The sequence below is a fragment of the Rhopalosiphum maidis genome, chromosome 3 (genome assembly GCF_003676215.2).
Source record: "Rhopalosiphum maidis isolate BTI-1 chromosome 3, ASM367621v3, whole genome shotgun sequence".
Classification (NCBI taxonomy): Eukaryota; Metazoa; Arthropoda; class Insecta; order Hemiptera; family Aphididae; genus Rhopalosiphum; species Rhopalosiphum maidis.
This window is the reverse complement of record NC_040879.1, coordinates 73428395-73439786: the sequence shown is the minus strand read 5'-3', so window position 1 is coordinate 73439786 and position 11392 is coordinate 73428395. Positions and strand designations below refer to the sequence as shown.

Below are 11392 nucleotides of genomic sequence, written 5' to 3'. Positions count from 1 at the left end.
ATTTGGCTTTCCAAAAAATCTTTAAAATTTAATATAAGGTTTATTATAAATTATTCTTAAGGTACTAAAAAAAAAATCAAAAACTGTTAGTCACAATTTTTGTTTATAAGCATTAAAAGTTCAATTTTTTATGAAATACTGTAGAACATCGATTATCCGAATCTCCGTATTACTAGAACTGAGGAATTTGGTAACTTAATTTCCCTCAAAAAAGAGGGAGTTCTGAACGGCTCGGATAAGCTCGTGGCTTGCCAAGTCACGCGCTGTGGGAACGATAAAGATATTTTAGGCTCGTGATGTGTCGAGCATAAAGCAGGTTCCTACGGCGCGTGGCTCGACGAGCTTCGAGCTGCGCAGTTTGTGTTTGATTTATAATCAATTCATTCTCGATAGTGTATCAGTCGCTCTCGATAACAAAACAATTTTTAATGTTTTATAATATAATTTTCGTATTATTGTGTATCGTGTTATGTTATAAATCTTGAAGTTTCCAAAAAGATGATCCAAAGTTATCCCAAGACATGTAGTTCATAGAAAAATACAAAAAAATATTGGCTAAGTTAACAAATTCAAACAGAGATAACAGAATATTTTAAATAATTATATAAAATATATATATAATAATTATAATATAATTTAATAAAATAATAAATATGCAATTAAATATTCATGTAATGTAAAAATATTAATGAGTATAACGAAAGAGATCTCTATTGGTCCCTTTAGATTTGTTATAAAGAATTTGCACTGTATATGCGTATGCTCAATAAAATGTATGTTTATATAATAATAGTATTCAGTTGACTTTATTTCTTATATGAACATTAAAACATTTATATTTGATTTATACAATTTTGAAGTTATGATTTACTAATGTCTAATTTATAATATTAAATTATATACCTCACAATTAATCTACTTCAGTAAAGTGGATCTTTAATTATCCACCTGGCAAAGTCTTGACAAAGAATCAAATAGACGGTTAATCGGTTGTATGGAAAAATTATGTAATTTTTTTTTTTATTATGAAACAAAAAAAAATGATTTTTAATTTTCGTATTATTCATACAACTTTCATAGTTTTCCGTTTTTTATTATGATTATCATCTTTCATTTGTGATGCATAGAGTTCAATTTCACTATAATTTTTTTTTAAGTTGTTAATTGTTGTTTGTGTGATCTGTGATAGGTTATAACATTTATAATTTACCTGCTTACCTAGTTTCTAGTTATAATATTATTTTTTTCGTAGTACATGGTATTTTTCTATCGTGTAATATAAGTTGTCTATATAATAAATACTTATATACCTATTTACTACTATTGTAGTTGTCTACAAAAATATCTCGCCTTTATTGGAAATATTATTGAAAAATAATTAAATAAATTACATATAACTAGAGTCCGGATTTATATTCTGTTAAAACGTTTGAAATATTATGTTTATATGCAACTAAAATTGATGAAATATTCCCAAAAATATTCTTAAGATTTTCAAAATATTCTAAAAAATATTGATAATACCAATTAATACGTAAAAAAAAAATGCAATATGATTATTGATTATGATTATGAATTTATAATTTATTGTTGTTTATAAGATTATATCTTATGCTACATTATGCAATACATTAACATAAAAAATAATATACAATGTTTTTAAAGGAATGTACAATAATATATTTTTCCAAATTTTCCGGAGTAAAGTCATTACGGCAGTCCGTGATTATTGTCTTATATATATTGAATATCCTTTAATATAATCCAATATAACGGAAATATGCTAAAATATTCTCTAATATGTACTATAAACTAAAATATTCTGAGATATTCTCTGAAGTCAAAATATGCACTAATTGCAAAAAAAACATTTTTGGACAGATTCTACTGGTTATGAAATGCAAACATTTCTTACTTCCGTCAAACAGCATATACGCTTGTTAAAAATATGTTTTTGCATAAAAATCCGGACTGTACATATTACTACTAATGCTTCATTTAAAAACGTTAGTTAAGAATAAATATTTTAAACATGGTTTTTTTTCTATTAAATATGACGGGAAGGCTGGTATTCATGTAGGTATTGTACAAGTATAATTTTAAAGTAAAAGCTATATAAAATACTAAAACATTAAAATGTTCATAACTTACTTTAAAATCATAAAATCAATAAAAGCATATGACATTTCCTCGATAATATTCTTACATTTAAATTTGATAATAGCTAAATTTACTCTAATATTAAAGCTAATATCACATAATGTTTACTGCTGAACGCAAATTTGGTATGATGTACATTAGTACGAAAGAGACAACACATGCGGGATAACGTCCTCTTAATGCAATGAAGCTATTCTGTTTTCATGTAGCTCTAAACATTTTTCGATACTTATAGTCATAATTCAGGATTAATATTCTCTTAAAAAACCTAAAATATAATGCTAATATTCTCTAAAAAAAACTTTAAAATATTCTCATTTATATTCTCTTAGAAATTTAAAAAATATACAAAAATAATCAATAAATAATTTAATAAGCAATTTTTTTGAATTTTTACAATATTGCTTTAATTAATTAGTGAAGTATTGTACTCGTGTATTATAATGGAATAATATTGCACTTAACTATACTTAGGTAGAAATATACTATAAAATATATACAACAATATATTTTAAAAACTTTTTCCTACGAACTCAAAATTGAACGAATCGTCCTCATCGTTTACTCCTATAAGACTGCATAAACTCAGTAACGATATGTAAAAACATTTAAATCCAGGCTTTAGTTATAGTAAAATTAATTTAAAAACAATTTTAGCGATCGAAGAAGTGTATAACAACTCATAGAATTTGGAATAATACCTAGGTTAGGTTATGATCTTTTCAATAGACGTAAAAATCCCCCTAAAAAAAAAACACATTGTGGAAATAAAAGCACGCGAGTGCCATACAATTTTTCTATTTAATACTTTGTTGATTATATAGGCATGTAGTGTAATATAATAATAATTTATACATAAAAGGTTGACTGCCACGTCCATTCTTACATACTTGTCAAAATGTGTATGTGACATATACATGGGTCACACACTCACTTGGTTTTTAATTTTGTGACACCTTTGTGTGCCACATAATAATATATTTTATCAAGACACACTGGTGGGTATACCCATGTTTTTAGATAAAAATAAATTAATTTATTTCACTCATAAGTTTTTATCGTTTATTCGATTTTTATCAATAATTATCATTTGTAATGTAATGTATAAAATATAAATAATCATTTAATTAAAAATAAAATGTTAGAATTTATTTTAGTATTTTTTTTGTTTAGAACATATTTTAAGGCCTAAAGGGTATATTATTAAATCATAACTGCATACATATTTAATAGGTTTATAGGGCATTTTATTTTTTTAAACTTTTGTTTAGCATTTTTTTTTTGCATTATCGAGTCATTTTGTAGGTTTTAATGCATATTTGTTCAACATACTTACTATACAAATTTAGCCTATTCAAAATATTATGTAAAGATAAATTGTTTTCTTGATATTTAAATTGTTTTTGTTTAATAGATTTATTGAATTTTCCATACACATTGTTATTAATTCGATTAATTTCGATTCAATTTTTATCTTATTTTTTATAGATTTATTGTAGACTGTCACCCATGACCCATGCTCGGACAAATATCCAATGATTAGTTAGTTTTTTTTATTATTTATAAACTACCAAATTATATATACAAACATTACAGGGCATTTTTGCTATTTTTTAGAGTGTATTATCATTTGTACACCATTCAACGTTACTTCGTGTATATTCCAGACATTTGATATTAGGAAAAAAACCTAGATTGAACTTTTTTAAATATTGTTTTGTTTATTCGACAATTTTTTCCGTGGGTTTTTTTTTCATTGGTTTTTTTCAGGATTCGATTTTTCATATGTTGTCGCCATCTTACAAATGTACAAAATAACAAATTTACGTTCAACAGAATACGTATCATGTAAATAGTTTTAATATTACAATACAAAAATTAATAAGTACGTATCATCAAATTTTAAATTAAGAATATTAATTGCCTATCAAGAAGAAAACAAAAATATTCAAAATCATGTTGTTGATAAACACTCTGATCCACATTGGGAGTTCGTCACTTCTTGACATTTTAGTTGTAAATTCCTTATTTTAAACGAGGCCAGATCATTGTCGATTCGCTGTCGGATGTCCATTTTCGTACCCTTTAAAAGGTATGAAATGTATATAGGTATAGATTTTCTTTTTTTTAGAAATGGCATCCCATTTGGCTATGAATTATGATCAAACTATTCGATTATTATCGATAGATTGTTTGGTGGGCTATCAGTTTCGAGTCGTGGGTTCACCTCCAAAATTTTCAAATTATCGCGCGTTAGCAGAACGTTTCGTCCCGGTGTGTGCAAACATTCAGTGTTTTCGGTGTTGATGGGCGGGCAGTCTTGCTTATCGTTATCATGGTTTCTTTTTATTCTTTTTCTCGTGTTCGTCCCCCGAACCAGAAGTGCTTCACCTCACGAATTATTATTTCGTTGATAGTGTTGTTTTTATCCACAATTTCCTTGTACACAAAAACAACGAACAGTGTTCAGTGACATATACTTATTTATGACCACGAAAAACAGCATTAACACTGCCAACAGCATCGTTGTCGTTCGCGTGACGACGAATTACAGATCAATGAACGACATGTAACGCAGTCACTACTATTTTTTGATTTGATCAAAACAGCGTACGCTATCGATCATAGACGCCCCGGGCCATACAACGCTGTCCCGTCTGACCAACATCTCCGGATAAAGATCTGATGTCCGTTGTATTGCTCAAATCTGTCGCTAAATAATGAAAATGAGCGACGAAACGCCAGTCAGTTCTTTGGTACTACCAGTTTTGATCAGGCCGATTTTGTCTCAGGTATATAATTATTAATGTTCTACGCTGTAACAATCGTTATGAAAATGCTTTTTATTATTACATCTTTGGTTCCATCAAATTGTTTGTCTTACATGAATGTTATTGTGATAAAACTAAATTATGTTGTAATTTTCAGTTAGAGAAACGCAATGTTTCTGCGTCTCAGACTTTACGGTCAGCATTGTTTAAAACTGAAAATACTCATCCTGGGTTTGCGTACAATTTGGTTGCTGGTATAATGAAACAAGGTGATATTAGTATTAATATGAATGAGAGCGTATTGAGACTTCAAGGCACAGTTTCTGATCTAGAAGGTAAATTTTAAAATACCATTTAGCATTACGTATTTAATATTTTAAAATTATTTTAGTTACACGTGAAATTTGCATGATTAATATTATTAAAGGTGTATTATCAATTTGAATTTAAACTATTTAAGTATATGAACTACAGATTTATATTATACGTATTATGTAATTCTGTTTTTAATTAATGGGTTAACTATTATAACAATAATTAGACCATGGATTTGTATGTAATTGCATATATTTAATAGTCAATTCTAGTATAAGTCACTATAAAATATGATATTTCACGAAAATACAAATTCTTTTAGAGTATATTTTACTTATATTTTTTTTATTTTTGTTTTATATTTTTTTTTTAATTCAAAGTTTACCGATCCAATTATTTTTATGGTTTTATGTGGTACTAATTTTAAGCCCATAAAGTATTCCTATGGCATTTACTATTTAGGTTTAATTAATATTTAACATTATTTATCTTATATTTTGGATATTCTAATAACTTATTATAATATTTATACATTTTTATCTACTTGACATGGTTCTTAATGAATTGCCATTGGCCCTTTTGTTTATTTAAAATTAATTCTTAGCCAATGTCTCAAGTCTGAATATTATTAATGGTATTATCTCCTATAATTATTTAATTGCTGATAAATTATTGTGAACGTCATTATAAATTTGTCAGAAATGTATATTATTTAATTTTAATAGCTACTCTAAGGTATTTTTAACACTTTTTGTACCATAATGTTTTTTGTGCATTTTATTTCAGTTTTTTTAGAAATTATGATTATAAAATAATAAATAGATAATTAATAAACATTGCTGCAACTTGTTTAATATCTGCTTAAAATTAAAACTTTTCATATAAATCATGGTTTTTACAAACATAATTTAGCTATTTTAAGTGTATAAATTGGTATTTTTAATAATCCAATAAGGATAGGAGCTTAGTTTTGATATATTCAATTAGGTGTTGACGGTGTTGTTATTATATTATTTAATAAATTAGGTAAAAATAAGTATTTCATTTTTTTTAAATTTAACTTATGATTATTTATTTATTACAATTTAATAATATATATTTGCCATAACAACTATTATATTGTGTTGATTATTGGTACACTCTGAATCTACTTCATAGATTATAATAGAGGTATTTTAACAATTTATAAAAAACATTAAGAGCAATAAATTTTATTCCATTAAAAATTTAAAAAATTAATTTTGTAAAAACAAAAAAATTTCTTTTGGAAGCTATTAATAAAAAATAAAAATATTTTTATATATTTAAGTATTAATATTTTTTTATCAAATTTTAACATAAGTAAAAAATAGATTGTAGATTTTATGATTATACTATACTATATCTGTAACAACTTATATTTTATTTATACAGTAACCCTTCGTTATCCGCGAAGGTTACGTTCCAGCAAACCTGCGTGGATAACAAAACCGCGGATAACGAGACCATAAATCAATGTAAAAAGGGAGGTTAGGTTTAACGTTTTTTAATTTTAAAAATCAATTATTAATCAATTATTAATTGTTTAATTCATAAAACTAAAGCATTTATAGTGGAGGGTTGAATTTCGTCAAGTGATTCTTTGATGTTGACAAGATATTCAGCGATGTTATAATTTTTCCATCCTTGTGTGACAATAAGTTGTAAGTACGTATAATGTATATGTGTTATACCTATAGCGATATAACAACAATTATCTAGAATTGTCAAAAATAAATTTCTACAGTGTTCATGTAATAACGGTTAAACGCTATCGCAATCGCAAGGTTAGGTTATACGCAATAATATGTTATCGTGGACCCAACCGCGGATAACGAGGGATTACTGTATTTAAAAAATTAAAAACTTCTTGTGTCCCTTGTTTTTTTATCAATATTATTAATAAAAGATAGATTAAGAAATGATTTATTAAGATGATTATTATTAATAATTACCAAAATTTGTCCTGTGATTAATTGATTACTCAAATTCAGAATTCTTAACTAAACAAACTGGGTTTGATATTATTTTTTATCAACTTTTTAATATTTATACTCTAATTTAGCTAACCTTATGTTAAATATTAATGTATAATAATCTCAAGTTAATTTATAGTTTAAAAGGTATATAAGGATTATTAATTTTGTATTGTATATTTTATTATAATACAAAATATTAAACTATTACCTAATACAGATATTCTAAAAATCACATATTGTTTAGGTGGTGAATATCGGTTAAATAGATCTGAAGATGCATTTCAAGAATTAAATAAAAAATCTATGGCTTTAAAAAGAATATTAAGTCGCATACCAGATGAAATCAATGATCGTAAAACCTTTTTGGAAACAATCAAGTGAGTCACCAAATATGTTTTATTTATTTATTTAAAAACTTAGTTTCATAATTTTATTGCTATAACATAATAGTAAGTAGGATGAATTATGCCTGGCAACTTTTGAAATGACCTAGTACAAACATTAGTTTGATAAAATATATATATATATATATTGTCATTTAGATTTTGAACCATTACTGCTAATGAAGTGGTGACATCAATTTTTTAAACATAATTTGTTTATATTTCTTTTTGTGTATTTTGTGTAGATTTAGTCAGATATATTATATTACCTGTAATATATATACAATTTATAAGCTTTCATCTTCTTTTATAAATGTATTCAAACATAAAAATGACTATGTGCAGATCATAGAGAGGATACAACACAATTATCTTTGAAACTCACTATACTTTATTTAGATTGAGATCAGACTTTGGCGACCAACTTGTGCGCACTTGTGTGGCTTTACTACATAGCAGGTGTACAGATAGTTTACTCGGTGGGGTTAACAAATGGGTATTGACTACCGCCACCCGACAAAAACTGGTTGACGTTGAGATCTGATCTCATTCTGGAAAAAGTATGAAGAATAATTTTTAAATGATCAATAATTAAAATACTTAGTTTTCAATTGTATTAAGTTAGTATAATATATATATTAATCATTTTTTCTATAATCCATTTATTAATACATAATCTTATTATTGAGCTTTTAAACATGAAAAAGAAGTTTAAAGATAGAAAAAAATATATTATATAATTTATAATTCTTATTAGTATAAATAAATATTTTATGAGTTTTCTTAATTTATCAGCTAAATAAAACTACTATTTTTATATATTATGTAATTGTTATACCGTACCACGAGAAAATGCATACGGCGGTTGACCGAAACTCATTGTTTTTTGTGCACGAGTGTCCCTCTTCATTAAACAATCTCAAGCCGAAAAAAGTAGTTCGCTATCAGAACTAGTCGGTTACATTGCCGTATGTGTTCTCTCATAGTATAGTGGGAGAAATTTGGCCCTGAAACAATGGAGTGCAATCATTTGGATACGCGAGCCATATGCGTTCTTTCATGGTACAAATTATAGTGAGAGGGTTTTATGGCAACTGCCACACATACTTTAACAATTTAACAATTTGATGAACGTTTGATATTTCAATGGAAGTACATGTAACCTTATAGTTTATTTAACAGTTTTTTGAGTTAATTGTGAATAATAAAAAGACTTGAAATATGATTTTTTAGTTTGTTTAAATGTTGGTTACATACTAATTTATTTTATTTATAATTACAGAGAGATAGCTAGTGCTATAAAAAAATTACTTGATGCAGTAAATGAAGTATCTGCATATATTCCAGGGCCTAGTAATAAACAAGTATTAGAACAGAGAAAACGTGAGTTTGTTAAGTATTCCAAGCGGTTCAGTAATACACTGAAAGATTATTTCAAGGAAGGACAGTAAGTAAATTTGATATTTATTAATAAAACATAAATAAACTCTTACAAGACAATTGTACTTGTTGAATTATAAGTGGAATTTACATTTTGAAAATTTAGCTACAAAAAATTCTACCAAAACCTATTTAAAGACATCCCAACAAATACAGAACATTTATATGTTTTAGGTAACTGATCAGTGATCACTAATCTAATCTCAAAAATTATTTATGTACAAATTAAATACAAATAAACGTATAAAACTATTAATTTAAAAATAAAAGTGTGATTAATTGAAAAAAGAAAAAAAATACAAACAATTAAAGAAAATTTAATTTTTCATTCTTTTAATATTTTTCACTAAATGGTATCTTTTAATTTTTATATATATCATATTATTGATTTAAGTCAAACTAAAATTTTTAAACTAGTAGTCAAAATTTTGTTTTTAGAAATTATTTAAAAAAAATTAATTTCAGCAATTTAAAATATGATAAAGTTATAAACCATTGTACAAAATAGTATTTTTTTATTCCTATATCTAGGTATCATAATACTTGTTGAACATTAAGGAAAATACTGATATATTATTTTATATATTTTTTTAACAGTAAAAATTATTTTTTTTAGTTTTGTTAAAATGATGGTATGAATTTGTGTTTTGTTTCAGTGCCAATGCAGTATTTATCAGTGCCTTATATTTAATTCACCAAACAAACCAAATTATGATAACTGTAAAAAGTAAATGTGAATAATAATTTTAATTTATTTTTCTTATATTTCAATTAATAATTAAGCAATGTAATACATTCCACTACCAATTATTTATCTTATAGAAAAAAGAAAACAATGTTATATAGTTTTAAAATAATATCAAAGTTTATTTTTAATATCTTGTATTTTCTATTTAAATACATTGTCATATTTAGAAAATTATTTAGAAATATTATTTTTTTTATTAATTCTTTTGAACTATTTATGAACAATATTAATTTTATTTTGAATTCTTGAGTTATAAAGACTTTGTTTAAATGGAGTTCAATTTTTACTTTATTTTTCTTTTGATATATTTTAACTAGCAAATTCTCATTACAAATCAAATTATAATATGTTAAAGCACTTGTCCAATACAAAAAAATATTTTTGTTCACATTAAATTATAATTATGATTTGATTTATCGTCAATAGTGTCAACTTTTTACTATTATTTTATACACATATTAAATATTCATAAATGTTATATTTTTATGCACAGTATTATAGTTAAGAATGTGATTAAGTACAAGTTGTGCTAATAAAAAATTCTTATATCATACATTAAAGGTAGTATGTTAAGTATCAAAATAAAATTATTACCATTATTTATTATTATAATATAAATAAATTACAAAATAAATTTTTATTTTTTAAACAATTATTATGTTTAGAACATTTCAAAACTCTATTTTTAATTATAATGAATAAACAATTGTTAACTCTTATCATAAACATATTACTATTTACTCAATTAATGTATTGTAATTAAATTAATAATATAGTATAATATTAGTTAATTTATTTAATTTAAATTAAATTTTATTTATATATAAAAAAAACTAATTTATTTAGAATGTAATATTTTAATTCAATTATTATCAATAGGACATTTTATCAATTCCTATAATTGTTATAGAAAAATAAATTTAGAAACATGTGCAATTTACCTTGAACGTCAAAAGAATGTTATACAGGATTTTAAACAAAAAAAGTATTTTCTATTCTTAAAATTACATGTTTACTATATGTTTTATTCCATTGTGTTGTTGATTATATATAAAAACATTTTTATACTGAAATGGGATCAAATGAAGTGATATTGAATTGCCTAGATAAATTAAATTTAGTTAAATGAATTAAGTTGAATTTGAAGTTTGTATATTTTTTTTTAAAGTGCATAAAATAAAAATTCTTAGAAATTGTTCTATAATAAATTCTATTGAGTATGATATCTCACTCATTTTCTGATAAGAAAAATATATACTCATATATACATTTATGGTATTCTGTAAGGTACCTATTCTTTATTATTTTTTTTTTTGTTCTATATTTTCTGGATTGTTCACAAAGTATTTTTATAAATTTATTTTATTTTATAAAATCTTACCATATATTCAGTAGTATTTATCTAAAAATTGTCTCAATAACTAGAAATATGTGTAGATTGTAATGAGACATTATATAATTAGAACTATTTAATATTAATGTTATCATTTCAAATATATTATAGATAAATATGATTTAAAAGAAATGTTGTTAGTTTTTACTAAATCAAGCCAAATTTAAAAATTAATTCAATTCTCT

At 24.4% G+C, this 11392-nt stretch overlaps 1 protein-coding gene across 1 annotated transcript; it reads left to right on the top strand.

Annotated features, from left to right (window-relative positions):
• Positions 1-4525: 4525 nt before the first annotated feature.
• Positions 4526-9892, top strand: LOC113557404 (programmed cell death protein 10-like). Its single transcript, XM_026962899.1, has 5 exons — positions 4526-4952; positions 5089-5266; positions 7488-7620; positions 8909-9073; positions 9723-9892. Exons 1-5 carry the CDS (start codon positions 4881-4883, stop codon positions 9805-9807), a joined length of 633 nt encoding a protein of 210 aa, XP_026818700.1. The 5' UTR covers positions 4526-4880; the 3' UTR covers positions 9808-9892.
• The last annotated feature ends 1500 nt before the right edge of the window (positions 9893-11392 follow it).

Bases quoted from the DNA above. Each gene is read 5' to 3' on its own strand.
- LOC113557404 (XM_026962899.1), top strand. From the start codon at position 4,881: ATGAAAATGAGCGACGAAACGCCAGTCAGTTCTTTGGTACTACCAGTT. The intron at 5,267-7,487 runs GTAAATTTTAAA...CATATTGTTTAG, and splicing joins CACAGTTTCTGATCTAGAAG to GTGGTGAATATCGGTTAAAT. The intron at 9,074-9,722 runs GTAAGTAAATTT...GTTTTGTTTCAG, and splicing joins GATTATTTCAAGGAAGGACA to TGCCAATGCAGTATTTATCA.